This window comes from Somniosus microcephalus, chromosome 3 (assembly GCF_052327205.1).
Source record: "Somniosus microcephalus isolate GS21.2 chromosome 3, FLI_Smic_1.0, whole genome shotgun sequence".
In the NCBI taxonomy this organism is placed as follows: Eukaryota; Metazoa; Chordata; class Chondrichthyes; order Squaliformes; family Somniosidae; genus Somniosus; species Somniosus microcephalus.
Genome location: NC_140989.1, coordinates 126017363 through 126035211, shown reverse-complemented (window position 1 = coordinate 126035211; position 17849 = coordinate 126017363). Strand labels below are relative to the sequence as shown.

At 42.3% G+C, this 17849-nt stretch overlaps 2 protein-coding genes across 3 annotated transcripts in view; one reads left to right on the top strand and one right to left on the bottom strand.

The window, feature by feature from the left end:
• The window catches only part of sertad2b (SERTA domain containing 2b), a 542965-nt gene that overhangs the window by 104166 nt on the left and 420950 nt on the right, over positions 1-17849 (top strand). The window lies entirely within an intron of this gene.
• LOC147121390 (uncharacterized) overlaps positions 1-17849 on the bottom strand; it is a 35066-nt gene that overhangs the window by 8855 nt on the left and 8362 nt on the right. Inside the window, exons 2-4 of the mRNA XM_085981612.1 lie at positions 15629-15767; positions 4344-4500; positions 1779-1827 (exon numbers count right to left, since the gene is read on the bottom strand). Of these exons, the coding sequence (XP_085837738.1) occupies positions 1779-1827; positions 4344-4500; positions 15629-15767 (345 nt within the window). The remainder of the gene's footprint in view (positions 1-1778; positions 1828-4343; positions 4501-15628; positions 15768-17849) is intronic.

The following is a 17849-nucleotide window of genomic DNA, read 5'->3' as shown; positions in this document are numbered from 1 at the left end:
AAGATTACCCTAAAGAAGGGATTTTTGGGCTGTTAATAAACCATGTCAGAATGGTATAAGAATATTGGGCCTAAGGGAGATTTAAAATCGAAGACCCCAGGATTTTGGTTTTATTTTTAAAAGCATGTTCGAGCCTGTGGAAGGAAAAAGGCTGCAACAAAAGAATTGGGATTGGCCTCTGTAAATGGACAGTTTTGGGTATTGGCATTAACCGAGCTGTCTGGGGACTATCTAGACTGTCTCAGTCATTTTACATACTGACAATAGACCAACGGAAAAGCAGTTCCCGCCAAAATTACAGAACCATCCAAAATCTTGCATAATGCAAAACATGCCACCAACCAACAAAAGAATCTTGGCCCCCACAGGAAAAGACAACTTTACTGCAATTAAACAAGAGGCTAAACAATCGATGGGACCATCCCAAAACCACTTCACACATTCTTAAAACAACTTAAGATCGATGGGACCATCCCGAAACCAATTAAACAATCAAAATTAACGAGCCCGCCAAAACTAACAATAAGCCAGAACTGATTTGGCGCGCAGATTAGCAGGCCTCAATCAGTATAATTGAAGGCCTGTTTCTCACAGAAAAGAGTTCAAGAAAGCAGTCCAAGAGGAAGTTAGTTCGAGTTCAAGTTCGAGTAAGAAGATTCGTCGACCCAGAAGAGATCCACCAACATCGGGATCAAGAAGTCCATCTCGAAGCAGTTCTCCCTCTCGAAGAAGTAACACACCATCGCGGCAGACCAGGGCCCCACGAAACAAACAACCAAAAATATTACCAGCAACCGGGTAATATTGGGCCACCGCGACCAACAAGAAACCAACTTGGAAGAAACCGAAGGTCCGCAAGTTTTTTTCCCACTCTACAAACTATCCTGACTTACCCCTGGGTAAGATTTTACTGAAAAGACTCTAAACCCTACTTCTAACCAAAAGAAATTGGGTACTCACCTGATAGATCCAATACGCACCCGACCATCTCAGCGGACACGCGAAGACTGACCAGCAACGCAGGTGAAGTCCTCAACCGCGTCCGGGGTACGGCTGGCCCCAACCGCCACATCTAGAGAACCCCGAAATCGCGAACCTCTACAACTGTCAAAATAAGTCGTTTTGGTGAGCATTATCCCTGGTCCTCTGGAGCCCAACTTAGCTAGTGAAGTGGGATAGGGAGGGGTGAAGTATTCTGTCTATTGTTATTTTCCCTCGTATATTCCGAAGTGTTCCCCCAATTTAGAGTGTTAAGATTATTGTGCTGTGTATTTTCTTTCTCAAATAAAGATCAAAGTTCTTTCACCAAAATTCAGTTGTCTGCTGCAATTTCATTACAACCCCCAAATAAGTCCATGGTCTAGAACCAAGGGAGTGGGAGCGATTCAAACCGCTCATAAGTCAGAGGCGAAGCTGACCCCAAACACCACCCCCTACACAGCCAATGGAGCACTTATTGAAGTGTAGTCACTGTTGTAATATAGGAAACATGGCAGCCAATTTGCACACAGTAGGCTCCCACAAACAGCAATGTGATAATGACCAGATAATCTGTTTTTAGGGATAAATATTGGCAAGGACACTGGGGATAACTCCCCTGCTCTTCTTAAAAATAGTGCCATGGGATCTTTTATGTCCACCTGAGAGAGCAGACAGGGCCTCGGTTTAACATCTCATCTAAAAGACGCATTACATTGATGCAACCAAGCAGGATTCACTGCAGGTCATAAACACCAATGCATATGTACTGTTTTTTTGGTGCACAAGATATTTCTTACCTAAAGTGTCATGATTTTTGGAAGTATTCTTGCGATTTTCTAAAAATTCCTAAACAAATTGAAACAATTAATAACCTCCAAATCTAAAATAAAACAGAAAAATCGTAACGTACGTTGAACTCTATTTTCACAACCATTTGATAAAGATTTAACGTGTAAATTAGGCTGTATTTGGAAAATTTGCTGAAAAAGCTTATGATTTGTCATTTCATTTCCTATCTGGATCCTTCTAGGGATGCTTTTAAAGCAAATGTGCACAAATAAATTTGACAAGTATACATAGTTACATTACATAAATTTATAAAGTGTACATATAAGGAAATAAGAATTAGGAGCAGGAATAGGCCATGCGGCTCTTCGTGCCTTCTCCGCCATTCAATAAGATCATGGCAGATCTTTGACCTCAACTCCACTTTCCCGCCCGATCCTCATTTCCCTTGATTCCCTAGAGTCCAAAAATCTATCAATCTCAGCCTTGAATATACTCAACGACGTAGCATCCACAGCCCTTTCAGGTAGAGAATTCCAAAGATTCACCATCCTCTGAGTGAAGAAATTCCTCCTCATCCCAGTCCTAAATGGCCGACCCCTTATCCTGAGACTATGACCCCTAGTTCTAGACTCTCCAGCAAGGGGAAACAGCCTCTCAGCATCTACCCTGTCAAGCCCCCTCAGAATCATTATATGTTTCAATGCGATCACCTCTCATTCTTCTAAACTCCAGAAATATAGGCCCATTCTACACAATCTCTCCTCATAGGACAGCTCTCTCATCCCAGAAATCAATCTAGTGAACTTTCGAGCACCCTCTCTGAGGCAAGTATATCCTTCCTTAGGTATGGAGACCAAAACTGTGCCCAGTACTCCAGGTGTGGTCTCACCAAAGCCCTGTACAATTGCAGCAAGACTTCCTTACTCTTGCACTGCAACTCCTTTACAATAAAGGCCAACATACCCTTTGCCTTCCTAATTGCTTGCTGTAGCTGCAAGTTAACTTGCTGTGTTTCGTGTAAAAAGACACCCAAATCCCTCTGAACACCAACATTTAATAGTTTCTCACTATTTAAGAAATATTCTGTTTTTCTATTCTTCCTACCAAAGTGAATAACCTCACAATCCCTAATAGAAGTGTAAGCTGATAAGGTTAGATAAAGGGATGGGAGGAGGATGGTCATCTGGAACAGAAACGCCAGCATAGACAAGTTGGGCCGAATGGCCTGTTTCTGTGCTGTAGACGCGTTGTAATCAATGTAAATCTGCTGGTCGCAGCCGTGGCACCGGTTAAGGTGCTACAATTGGCCGCTGTGTTAGGGATGGTTAAAAAGAATAGCCATACTACTTACCGCTGAATGCTATTCAGTGGTTCCTACTGGAGTGTGTATATGTGTGGATGCTGTGATTCCTCTCCTTTCGCTCAAAGAGCCTGTTCACACTCACATGAACAATAGACATTCAAGTGAGGTACTGAAGGACTACTGGGGGCCATGGAGCTGGACCCCACTAGCCCTCAGTACCTTGAGAAGATGGGGGGAAATATTTTTTTAAATTTATATATTGATTTATTTATATCAGAGAGCAGCCACTTTGGACCTAAAAAAGACAGAGTATTTTCTAAATGGTGAGAAGCTAGGAACTGTGGAGGAACAAACAGATTTAGGGGTCTATGTACAGAGATCGCTAAAGGCTAGTGGACAGGTACAAAAAAAAAACTAAAAAGGCTAATGGAATGTTGGCCTTTATCTCGAGGGGAGCTTGGAATACAAAGTTACATTACAGTTACATAAAGCTCTGGTAGACACCATCTAGAGCACTGTGTTCAGTTCTGGGTACCGCACCTCAGGAAGGATACATTGGCCTTGGAGGGGGTGCAGCACACATTCACCAGAATGATACTGGGACTAAAAGGGTTATATTATGAGGACAGGTTGCAGAAACTAGACTTGTATTCCCTCTGTATAGAATATTAAAGGGCGATTTAATTGAGGTGTTTTAAGATGATTAATGGATTTGATAGGGTAGAGAGAGAGAAACTATTTCCTCTAGTGAGAGAGTCCAGAACAAGGGGGCATAATCTTAAAATTAGAGCTAGGCCATACAGTGGTGATGTCAGGAAGCACTTCTTCACACAAAGGGCAGTGGAAATCTAGAACTCTCTCCCGCAAAAAGCTGTTGAGGCTGAGGGTCAATGGAAAATTTAAAAACTGAGATTGATGAGTTTTTGTTAGGCAAGGGTATTAAGGGTTACGGAACCAAGGCAGGTCGATGGAGTTAGGATACAGTTCAAACATGATATGAGTATATGGCGGAATGTGTTCGAGGGGCTGAATGGCCTCCTGTTCCTAGTTGTGCACAAATGCACAATTCATTCGGAAAGCTGCAGTATAATGGCCTTTATTAGATCAACGATGATATGGAAGCTAAAGGGCTTGAAATTAAACTTTGAGTTGCACTTGGGTAGCATTTTAACTTTTAATAATTGTTGTAATTCTACAAACCTGACCTGAAAACATCATATGTGAGAGTAGCAATCATAGATAATGATTAACTGCATTGAAGTTTGATCACCTCATAGGCAGCCAAGCTTTCCTCAGTCATCATGTCACTGTTGTCTTCAATACTGAATCCCTGTTCTTTGGCGAAGGCTACTGCTCCTTCTCCAACTAGCATGTTGTGTGCATTCTTATCCATCACCATACGAGCCACTGTCAGTGGGACACCCACGCTAATGCAAAACACATTAAAAAAATAAAACGGAGTTGTAAAAGAATCTTCCCAAGTCAACTACACACAATTTGTGTACTTCTTTAGTGCCCATGTGCACTCCAACCCTGTATAGCCGCACAAATTTCAGACTGGCGTTTTCACAAAGTGAAAAATGTTGAATTATAATTAATGCAGAGTTAAAGATCTTCAAAATACTGAATACTTCTGGCTGACCCAAGCTACTTTTTTGCATGCACTATATTAAGGTCTCACCTTCTGGGTCAATCAAATGCATGGATAAACCCCAAACGAGGGGAAATTTGGTAAAATGGCCACATTAATTCAAACTCTTTAACTAAAAAACCATTGAGCAACAAAGAACAACGAACAAACCATTAACACTATGGTAGGACACAGGAAATACTGTATTCCAGGTTGAAGACATAAATGTTAACAGTCAACAATGTGTATGAATCAATCAACTCAGGTAAACAAAGCACTAATACAATAGCAAAATACTGCGGATGCTGGAAATCTGAAATAACAACAGAAAATGCTAGAATCACTCAGCAAGTCAGGCAGCATCGAAGAGAGAGAAACAGAGTTAACGTTTCGGGTCATTCTGCAGTTCTGACGAAGGGTCCTCGACCCAAAACGTTGACTCTGTTTCTCTTGCCTCGATGCTGCCTGACTTGCTGAGTGTTTCCAGCATTTTCTGTTGTTATTTCAGATAAACAAAGCATTAGACAATTACATAGGACTTCAGGGCAGTTTCAAATATCACCCTCAGTCTTGGGCTTTAACATCCTACAGGAATCTCTGATAGTTTGGTTTATAGACCAGGAAAGTTGAAGATTGAATTCCTGGTTAGCTGACCTAAGCCATGGTAGTGGTAAGCAGTCAGCAATTGGTCACAGTGCCCCTGGGCTAAGCTGGAGGGGGAAACTTAGCTGAGGTTCCTAATGCTGATCGCTGTGTAGTGATACCAATTGCAAAGTGCACATAGATGGATGACAGGCAAGGGCAGAATTCAAGGTAAAGGAGATGATGGTGGACTCTGCTTTACAGTGCATGTAAGGAACCAAGCTAATCAGAAAACATATGTGCTGAGGCAGTGCAGTAATGCAGTAAATTTGGACCACATGGGTTTGTCCAGAATCGCCTGCGCTGGTCAGTTCCTGAGCTCAATCATGCCACTCTGGGAAGCTGAAGAGCACAGGCCAGACATGTCTCCTGCTCTTGGAATACTCTTACCAGCTTCCTGGCGGCCTATTCAAAGTTGGACATCTCGGAAACGTTCACCCGCTGGCTTTCTTGGGCCATTGATACATGGTGCTACAAATTTGGGTCTGTTGCAGATATCTACTTGGGTTCAGCAGTGTCAGCTGCTCCCTTAAGTGGTCTGGACGCCTGCTTCGACTGCTCTACATCGACTAGTGTAGTAGCATGACCCGGGAGAGGAACAATGAAACTCCCTTGTGTTCTAGATCTCTCAAAGGCAGACTGAATTAACACTAGGCAAGGCGGCATTCGGTTTGATTCATAAGCTGCTTTATTCCACAGCAGGCAAAACGTACAGAATACCAAGTATGGTGAGACACACTTGGTACAATCAGTATAACTTCTGTTCACTTACTATTACAGAAACAGATCTATTGGGCCGAACGGCCTGTTTCTGTGCTGTAATAGTCTATGTAATTCCATGCATATACCAACCCATTTTGGTGGGCCCTATACTTGATGTAAATGTACAAATTCTCCCTGACCAGGGCACAGGTTCTCTGGTTCCTGCCTGCTTCTGATTTTATAAGAACATAAGAAGTAGGAGCAGGAGTAGGCCATACGGCCCCTCGGGCCTGCTCCGCCATTCAATAGGATCATGGCTGATCCGAACCTAGACTCACGTCCACTTCCCTGCCCTCTCCCCGTAACCCCTAATTCCCTTATCTGCTAGGAAACTGTCTGTCTCCGTTTTAAATTTATTTAATGTTGCAGCTTCCACAGCTCTCTGAGGTAGCAAATTCCATAGATTTACTACCCTCTGAGTGAAGAAGTTTCTCCTCATCTCAGTTTTGAAAGGGCAGCCCCTTATTCTAAGATTATGCCCCCTAGTTCTAGTCTCACCCATCAGTGGAAACATCCTCCCCGCATCCACCCGATCAAGCCCCCTCACAATCTTATATGTTTCGATAAGATCGCCTCTCATTCTTCTGAATTCCAATGAGTAGAGGCCCAACCTACTCAACCTTTCCTCATACGTCAACCCCCTCATCTCCGGAATCAACCGAGTGAACCTTCTCTGAAACCGCCTCGAGAGCAAGTATATCTTTTCTTAAATATGGAAACCAAAACTGCACGCAGTATTCCAGGTGTGGCCTCACCAATACCCTGTATAACTGCAGCAAGACTTCCCTGTTTTTATACTCTATCCCCCTTGCAATAAAAGCCAAGATTCCATTGGCCTTCCTGATCACCTGCTGCACCTGCATACTAACTTTTTGTGTTTCATGCACCAGGACCCCCAGATCCCTTTGTACTGTAGCACTTTGCAGTTTCTCTCCATTTAGATAATAACTTGCTCTTTGATTTTTTCTGCCAAAGTGCATAACCTCACACTTTCCAATATTATATTCCATCTGCCAAATCTCTGCCCACTCACTTAGCCTGTCTATATCCTTTTGCAGGTTTTTTATGTCCTCCTCACTCACTGCTTTCCCTCCCATCTTTGTATCGTCGGCAAACTTGGATATGTTGCACTCAGTCCCTTCCTCCAAATCGTTAATATAGATTGTAAAGAGTTGGGGTCCCAGCTCTGACCCCTGCGGAACACCACTAGTTACTGATTGCCAGCCCGAGAACGAACCATTTATCCCAACTCTGTTTTCTGTTAGATAGCCAATCTTCCACCCATGCCAGTATATTACCCCCAATCCCGTGATTTTTTATCTTGATCAGTAATCTTTTGTGTGGAACCTTGTCAAATGCCTTTTGGAAGTCCAAGTACTTTTTTTCCAAAGACGAGTAGAGATCAAGAGTTTGTCAACATAAAGGTGCTAGATGTCTTTCTGAATGGCCAGACATTGCTACCAAATAGACCGTTATTTGGGATTTATGATTACCTCGCATTTTAAATGCCTATGTATCCACCACTCAGCATGGGGCAGAATTGGGAAGCTCATCCCTTTTAAGCAAGCTTGTGCGTAAAAACACACCAAGGCCTTTCAGTGAAAAAAATGCCAAAGAATTCTGAAAGCCAACCCGTGGCCTGCATAGACCAGGGAAAAAGCACTGAAAAAAATACCTGGAGAAAAAAAATTGGGTTCCTAGCTGACAACGAATACAGCATCTATATTTTTAATATAATCACAAGGATCAGGAATGACACAGCAACACACTTAATAACTGTTTAGTGGCTTTCTTCAATCTCCTGTGGAGTCACTCTACTCCACATTGAAGCATCTAAACTAAATAAAAGTACCTAATGCCATCATCCATAATTTGTATGAAGAAATAATTTGAGAAAAGATATTTAAAGCTCACTTATTCTATCTGATTTTTTCTCTGAATTTTCTCCCTTTACCTTCTCCTCTTATCTAAAGAACATAAGAGCATAAGAAATAGGAGCAGGAGTAGGCCATACAGCCCCTCGAGCCTGCTCCGCCATTCAATAAGATCATGGCTGATCATCGACCTCAACTCCACTTTCCCGCCATATCCTCATATCCTATGATTCCCTTGGAGTCCAAAACCTATCAATCTCATTCTTGAATATACTCAACAAGTGAGCATCCAAAGATTCACAACCCTCTGAGTGAAGAAATTTCTCTTCATCTCAGTCTTAAATGGCTGACCCCTTATCCTGAGACTATGACCCCTAGTTCCAGATGCTCCAGTCAGGGGTAACAGCCTCTGCTGCAGCCCGAAAACGGCCAGATAGCCCTTCCAGCATCACATTGGACAACTCCAGCTTTGTTTGGGAATGACTACAGAACACTGAGTATGATGAGACACACCTGGTACAATCAGTATAACTTCTGTTCATGTACTATATAGTGATAGCATAGTGATAGTGATCAGGGGCCATTTGATTTTCTGATTTTTGTACCACTGTTCTGGTTGTTATCAGCTAATCCAGCACAGACTAAGGATCAAACCTGGGAATTTTCTTGTTTGTATGGATCAGCTACTTCGGAACAGGAGTAGGCCATTTAGCTCCTCGAGCCTGTTCCACCAGTCAATGAGATCATGGCTGATCTGTGACCTAACTCCATATACCCGCTGTGGTGATTATTTCCTATGTTTAATAAGAAGTATTGTGAATGGGGTGGTTCTTCTCTGTGTTAGTAAGAAGTATTGTAATTGGTTGTTTGTTTCTACCTTGAGATATATGCTGTAAACTCATTGGTAGTGGATGTCAGGTGATTTGTGGTGGCCATCTTAAATTCAGTTCTCTCCAGTCATGGTTGGAGACTGGTGTTGAAAGATGTGCTACTGGATTTTTAAAGTTAATAAAGCCTAGATTAGAAAGGCAAATCTATTCTTTATTTCAATTTATTAACTTTTTATCAGAATGGAGCGATATCTTCAACCAGAACGATTCAATGCTGACCCTAATTCTGCAGGAGTGGATGATAAATGGAAACATTGGTATTGTACACTTACAAACTTTTTGGGTGTGTTGGAACAAGAGTCTCTGAATAAGCTGAATATGCTGATCAACTACATTGCTCCGGATGTGTATAAGTATATTTTGGACTGTATAACTTACGAATTGGCTATTTCTACATTGGAGAAGATTTTTGTTAAACCAAAGAATGAGTTATTTGCACGTTATCTTCTATCTGCCCGTAGGCAGCAGGTGGGAGAATCTTTGGATACTTATTTACAAGCACTTCGGCACCTTAGTGCTAACTGTAATTATAAAGCCGTGACGGCCGAAGAATATAAGGAAGAATCGGTATGGGATGCTTTTATTAATGGACGACTGTCTAGATCAATTCGTCAGCGGTTGTTAGAAAATAAGACTTTGGATCTCAAGAGTGCTTTTGAGCAAGCTTCTACATTGGATATGGCTCAGAAGTTCGGATTCTTATGCTCTTTCTAATCGACCTGCGACTGTGGTTTCAGCGGTTCCGGACGAAAAAGAATTAGGTGGACTTAATGGGAGTGGTTTACTAGATTCTGAAACAGTTTCTACTTCGGCGGCTGTTGCCTCTAGGATTCAGAAGTGTTATTTTTGTGGGAACGTCCGGCATCCTCGTTTGAAGTGTCCTGCCCGGGAGGCTGTGTGTAGTAAATGTGGAAAGAGAGGTCATTATGCACGTGTTTGTAAATCATTAGGTTCAATTACCTCCCCTTCTGCGACTATTCAACCTGTAGAGAGGGCGTTTATTGCATCAATTTCTGCTGCATTTGCTCATGGCCTAAACAAAGCTATAGTTATGGCCCAAGTTAATGGGTTAGAAGTGAAGGCTCTCATAGATACGGGCAGTACCGAGAGTTTTATAAGTCTTCAGTTTGCGAAGGAAAAGTGTTTGAAAATCTTGCCTGTTACTTATCAGGTGTGTATGGCTCAGACGACCCTTACTTCACAAGTAGCTGGTTGTTGCCTTGTGAAAATGATTCTTCTAGGTGATACGTATACTGATATACGCCTATCTGTTTTGCCTAATCTTTGTGCGGATATTTTGATTGGTCATGATGTGCTTAAATTACACAAGTCTCTCAGTCTTTCGTTTGGAGGGACTAAGCCACCCTTATCCATTTGTGGATTAACTTCTTTATCCATTTCTCCATTATCACTTTTTTCCAATTTGATGCCGGATTGTAAGCCAATTGCTACCAAGTCAAGAAGGTATAGCAGTCAGGATAGAGAATTTATTAATTCTGAAGTCCAAAGTCTTTTATTGGAAGGAATCATTGAACCTAGTTGTTCGCCTTGGCGGGCTCATGTAGTTGTCACCACTAACAAGAGACATAAGAAACGAATGGTGATAGACTACTCTCAAACTATTAATAGGTATACTCAATTAGATGCGTACCCTTTGCCTAAGATTGATGAGCTTATCAACAAAGTATCTCAGTATAAGTTTTTTAGCACTATTGATTTAAAGAGTGCTTATCATCAGATTCCTATTGTTAAGAGGGATCAACCATATACAGCCTTTGAGGCTGGTGGAAAGCTGTATCAGTTTTGCCGAATACCATTTGGTGTTACTAATGGTGTTGCTTGTTTTCAACGGGCAATGGATGCTTTTATAAGTGATAACTCTCTCTCTGACACCTTTTCATATTTAGATGATATCACGGTGTGTGGTAAATCAAGGGTGGAGCATGATTCTAATTTAGAAAGATTCCTTCAAGCTGCGGAAAAAGTTGGTTTAACTTTTAATAAAGAGAAGTGTATCTTTTCGACTACTGAGGTAAATCTACTGGGGTATATTATCTCGGGAAATAAGATTAAACCAGATCCAGAACGTTTGCGACCATTGATCGATTTACCTTATCCTACTAATTCTAAGGCTTTGCAACGAGTTGTTGGACTGTTTTCTTACTATTCTAATTGGATTGCAAACTTTTCGCAGAAGATCCGGCCCCTTATTCGGGTTGCGACATATCCTCTATCATGGGAGGCCAGGACATGTTTTGATAATTTTAAAAAGGATATCTTAGGAGCAGTTGTGCATTCTATTGATGAGCAGGTTCCCTTTGTGATTGAGACAGATGCTTCTGATTTTGCAATTGGGGCTACTCTGAACCAGAATGGAAGACCTGTGGCCTTTTTCTCACGTACCTTGAACAATAGTGAACAAAGACATTCTTCAATAGAAAAAGAGGCATATGCAATAGTAGAAGCACTGCGTAAATGGAGACATTATTTATCGGGGCGACATTTCACGTTGGTAACCGATCAAAAATCTGTGTCCTTTATGTTTGATGTTAAACATTTTGGAAAGATCAAAAATGATAAAATAATGAGGTGGAGGATTGAGTTGGCATGTTACCATTTTGATATAGTTTATCGTCCGGGGAAGGATAATGTTGCTGCTGATGCACTGTCGAGGGCTTATTGCTCTGTGATTCACGGAGATATGCTTATTAATCTTCACAATGCCTTATGCCATCCTGGGGTTACGAGGATGATACACTTCGTACGCAGTAAGAATTTGCCCTTTTCAGTTGAAGACGTCAAGCGGATGACTTCATCATGTTCTATCTGTGCTCGGTGTAAACCGAATTTCTTTAAGCCTCAACGAGCTCATCTTATAAAGGCTACTTCTCCTTTTGAACGTCTGAGCGTTGACTTTAAGGGGCCTCTTCCTTCAACGACTCAAAATCGATACATATTTACTGTTGTGGATGAGTTTTCAAGGTTTCCTTTTGCTTTTCCTTGCGCAGATGTATCAGCTGCTACAGTTATCAAATGTCTGACTCAACTTTTTGTCATCTTTGGGATGCCTGCGTATATCCATTCGGATCGGGGAAGTTCTTTTATGTCTTCCCAGTTGAAGGAATACCTTCAGAGTCGGGGAATTTCTACTAGTAGAACTACCCCGTATAACCCCCAGGGTAATGGACAGTGCGAACGATACAATGGGGTGATCTGGAAGGCAGTTATGTTGGCTTTGACATCCCGGAATCTTAAGAATACACAGTGGGAAATGGTACTGCCTGATGCCCTGCATTCCATTAGATCATTGCTTTCGACGGCTACTGTGACCCCCCATGAAAGGCTCTTTAATTACCCGCGGAGATCTACTACGGGATATTCGGTACCTTCATGGCTTACTATGCAGGGACCTGTGCTGCTTCGACGCCATGTTAGATTGTCAAAATATGATCCTTTATCACAGAATCACAGAATCTACAGTGCAGATAGAGGCCATTTCGGCCCATCGAGCCTGCACCGACACATATCCCACCCTATCCCTGTAACCCCACGTATTTAATCCCCTAACACTAAGGGTCAATTTATCATAGCCAAATCAACCTAACCTGCACATCTTTGGACTGTGGGAGGAAACCGGAGCACCCGGAGGAAACCCACGCAGACACAGGGAGAATGTGCAAACTCCACACAGACAGTCGCCCGAGGCCAGATTTGAACCCGGGTCCCTGGCGCTGTGAGGCAACAGTGCTAACCACTATGCCACCGTGGAGGAGGTGGAGCTGTTGGAGGCAAATTCCCAATATGCTCATATTCGATTCCAAGATGGGAAAGAAAGTACTGTTTCAATTAAAGATTTGGCTCCTTGTGGTGGCCAGCCCTCTTCCGAGGATACTAATAATAGTCACGATTCAGATAATGTGGATGTTGTGAAAGATACTACGAATATTTCCAATCCTACTGCAGATAATTATACTTCTATTAGTCAGCCTTTGATGGATGTTCATGACCGTCCTATTTTACTTCCTGATGGGATTTCCAATCCGGAAACCGTTGATAATCGGGATATGGATAGCCTTCCTGCAGAAGATACTTCGGTGTCTCCGGGTGTGGGAGGGCAAGGAATTTCACCAAGGTTAAGAAGGTCGACACGAACAAGATATCCGGTCGACCGATTGAAAATGGACTTTTAAATTGATAGTAATGTTTTAAAATTGTTGAAATATTATATTTGTATTTTAGTTGTAAATAAATTAATTATAAATTGTAAAGGTTGTTTTAGGTTGGAGCATGTTTTAAAAGGAGGGGTGAATGTGGTGATTATTTCCTATGTTTAATAAGAAGTATTGTGAATGGGGTGGTTGTTCTGTTAGTAAGAAGTATTATAATTGGTTGTTTGTTTCTACCTTGAGATATATGCTGTAAACTCATTGGTAGTGGATGTCAGGTGATTTGTGGTGGCCATCTTAAATTCAGTTCTCTCCAGTCATGGTTGGAGACTGGTGTTGAAAGATGTGCTACTGGATTTTTAAAGTTAATAAAGCCTAGATTAGAAAGGCAAATCTATTCTTTATTTCACCCGCCTTTGCCCCATATCGCTTAATACCTTTGATTAACAAAAATCTATCAATCTCAGATTTAAAATTAACAACTGACCCCAGCATCAACTGCCGTTTGCAGAAGAGAGTTCCAAACTTCTACCACCCTTTGCATGTAAAAGTGTTTTCTAACTTCACTACTGAAAGGCCTGGCTCTAATTTTTAGGCTATGTCTCCTAGTCCTAGATTCCCCAACCAGCAGAAATAGTTTCTCTCTAGCTATCCTAACTGTTCCACTTAATGGCCCAAAAATTCGGGTCTCCATGGGTGAGTACGCACGGGGTACTCACCCGTAGGCCCAATGGAAGTTCCGGTTTCCTGCATGCACTGCGCATGCGCGGGAAGCCGGCACTTCCGTTCCCCTGAAAGGAGGGGTTAAGAGTTTGAACGCATGCGTAGGAGAGGCTGCGCGTGCGCATCGAACTTCGGGTTTTTTTGCAGGTTTTCCTGGGAGGGTCAGTCTCCAGAAGTTACACATATAAAAAGCAGGCGTAAGGCCTGCTTTTTACAAGGTAAGTGGTGAATTAATTAAAATTAAAACATTTTTTCCACATGTTTATTATTTTTAAATACTTTAAAGAAAGGTAAGTTTATTTTTAGCCCCGTTATAAAATAATTTTTTTTCAAAAATTTAAATTGTTTAAAATAGTTACTGTATTTCATTCATGTAATTTATAGTTTATTTTAAAAATGTGATTTAAAAAAAAAATTATTTGAAGATTTAGTGATGTTTTGGGGCCCGTAGTATTAAGTTTTGACAGCTCTTCCTGTCAAACTTATGAATGGAGCATTGCCTGATCCGATTGGCTCTCCATGGCCCACGTGATCCCAGGGGACGCATCGAACTAAATGCGCCCCTGGGATACGCAAGCACTGCACGCCGGCAGCTGGAACAGGCCCCGGATCGGAATTCCACGGGGGCCCACAGCTCAACGGCCGGCACACAAGGCAAGTGCAGGTCGGGGGCTTGCACCCGTGGGAAGCCCCTGACCCGAATTTCTGGGCCAATATCTGGAAAACTTTAATCAAATTACCCTTTAACCTTCTAAATTCCAGGAAATACAACCCGAGTTTGTGTCATCGCTCCTCATAACTTAACCCTTGGGAGTCCAGGTATCATTCTGGTAAACCTACGCTGCGTTCCCTCCAAGGCCAATATATCCTCCCTACGGTGTGACGCCCAGAACTGCTCACAGTACTCCAGGTGTGGTCTACCAGGGCTTTGTATAGCTGTAGTATAACTTCTACCCCCTTGTATTCTCGTCCTCCAGATATAAAGGCCAGCATTCCATTTGCCTTTTTGATTATTTTTTGTATCTGCCTATGACATTTTAATGATCTACGTACATGGACGCCCAAGTCTCTGTGGACCTCCACTGTTTCTAGCTTTTCATCATTTAGAAAGTACCCTGTTCTATCCTTTTTAGGTCCAAAGTGGATAACCTCACATTTGCCTACATTGAAATCCATTTGCCAGTTTTGCCCATTCACTTAATCTATTAATATCTTTGTAATTTTATGCTTCCATCTACACTGCTTACAACGCCACCTATCTTTATGTCATTGGCAAACTTGGATATGTGGCTTTCTATCTCATCATCTAAGTTGTTAATAAATGCGGTGAATAGTTGAGACCCCAACACAGATCCTTGTGGGACACCACTAGTCACATCCTTGGCCATGGGCACAGGAACCATTCCATTTGATTAGTTAGATGCTTTACCAGATCAATTCTCCTGTCATAGACCCATGGAAATTTAAGGTGATTGGCAAAAGAACCAGAGCCGACATGAGGAAAAATCAAAATTACGCAGCAAGTTGTTCTGATCGGGACTGCACTGCCTGAAAGGGTGGTGGAAGCAAATTCAATAATAACTTTCAAAGGGAATTGGAATACTCAAAAAGGAAAAATTTGCAGGGCTATGGGAAAAGAGCAGGGGAGTGGGACTAATTGGATAGCTCTACCAAAGAACCAGCAGAGGCACAATGAGCCGAATGGCCTCCTTCTTTGCTATATCATAGAATCATGCAGAAGGAGGCCATTTGGCCCATCTTTTATCATTCTATGATTCTAAATTATACATGATGTAAAAGTGAGCAATTTTGATGAAAATGGGAATACCTGCTAATAATAATGACAACAATTAACAGTCGGCACATACCCAGGCAGAGCTGCTACAGCCCCAAAACGGCCAGGTAGCCCTTCCATGATTGCAGCATCACACTGGACGACTCCAGCTTTGCTGGGGAAACCTCCACGGCCCACCATAAAGCAGCCTGTCTCTTTGTCGTTCTCTAGTTCTGTAAGTTGAAACAGAAAGAAACTTTCATCTATTAATATATGTTACTTCAGTTGGAGCTGTTACCCTGCAACATTGTCAAAAATCTGAAACACTCAGGAGCGGCATGGTAGGAACATTGGAACAGCCCCTCAAGCCTGTTCCGCCTGGTGGACCTCACTGAACATCTAATGTGCCGTACCATGGAGTGGGAGCACCCAATGTCAGTCCCACAATTCTTGGGCTAAAATATGAAGGGTTTAGATAGAGTAAATAAAGAGAAACTGTTTCCAGTGACTGAAGGGTCGATAACCAGAGGGCACAGATTTAAGGTGATTGGCAAAAGAACCAGAGGCGACATGAGGAGAAATGTTTTTACACAACGAGTGGTTAGGATTTGGAATGCACTGCCTGATAGGGGTTGGATACAGATTCAATAGTAACTTACAAAAGGGAATTGGATAAATACTTGAAGAAAAAATTGCAGGGCTATGGGGAAAGAGCGGGGAGTGGGACTAATGGGATTGCTCTTCGAAAGAGCTGGCGCAAACTCGATGGGCCGAATGGCCTCCTTCTGTGCTGTTCTATTCTATGATTCTATTGCTGTCCAGCAATATCTATAGGTATAGATAGAAATGTACAGATAGATATACCTCCTCTCTTCCCCCACCCCTCATTATACTTAATTGCCTAACTTAAGTAGCTGCTATTCTGTTCTTTGATTTGTGCTGCAGTACTCTATGAAATGCAACGACTGAAGTCCTTCTGTGCTGTACTAGTCTATGATTCTGATTACTTTTTTAAAGGTAAAGAGCAGTTTAACAGATCCATTAAGTTCCAGTATTCTGAGGAGGGCTAGATGGCACAGTGGCTTAGCTCAATTCTACTGCTGGAACTAAAAGCTGCTGCAGTCTCCACTTTCCGACTGCCTGCAGTCGTCGCTAACAGTGGGAACAGCTGATTGAAGCTGCCTGAAGTCTCCATCAGTCGTGCGCGCTGTTAACGATTACGGGAGGCAGTCGGAAAGTGGAGACTTCAGGCAGTTACGGGAGTTATTTCATTCCTACAACCTATTATGGTTTTACCGCCCACCTCGTATATTGGGCACATCACGATTGCACGAACACACCCGCATTACACAGTGGAGACTGTATTAGGAAAGGTGGAGCAGGCTGGACTCTTTTCTCTGGAAAGGAGAAGACAAAGAGACCTGATTGAGATTTTTTTAATTATGAAGGGGTTCCATAGGGTGGATGTGGAGCAACTGTTTCCACTAGTTGGTGAGTCCAGAACAAGCAAGATAAATATAAGATAGCCACTAACAGATCAAATAAAGAATTTAGGAGTCTCCTTACACAGAGGGCGGTGAGAGTGTGGAACTCGCTGCCACATGTGTAGTGATCAATAACATGTCATTCTATAGTGGACACTAGGTGGAGCCGTAGAGCTGTATGTATAAGACTACACTACCCAGCTGTAGATATATTAAGACTACATTACCCATGAGGCACTAGGCTACCCACAAGGCAGCAGTCAAGATGGAAGCCTCTACAAGATGCTGTACAAGTCCACATGTGCTCAATAAAAGTAACTAGCAAAAGCTAGCTGTGTTCATAATAAGAATGTCTAGTTATTAATGAACATAACAACATGGAGTGGTTGAAGTAGAGAACATTGATGCATTTAAGGGGAGGCTTGATGAATACATGAGGGAGAAATGAATAGAACACAAGAATTAGGAATAGGAGTAGGCCATTCAGACCTTCGAGACTACTCTGCCATTCAATAAGATCATGGCTGATCTTCTACCTGAACTCCAATTTCCCCACACTATCCCCATAGTCCTTGATTCCCCTAGTGTCCAAAAACCTATCGATCTCAGCCTTGAATATACTTAATGACTGAGCCTCCACAGCCCTCGGGGGTAGAGAATTCCAAAGATTCACCACCCTCTGAGTGAAGAAATTTCTCATCTCAGTCCTAAATGGCTGACCCCTTATCCTGAGACTATGACCCCTTGTTCTAGACTCTCCAGCCAGGGGAAACAGCCTCTCAGCATCTACCCTGTCAAGCCCTCTAAGAATTTTATGTTTCAAATAAGATC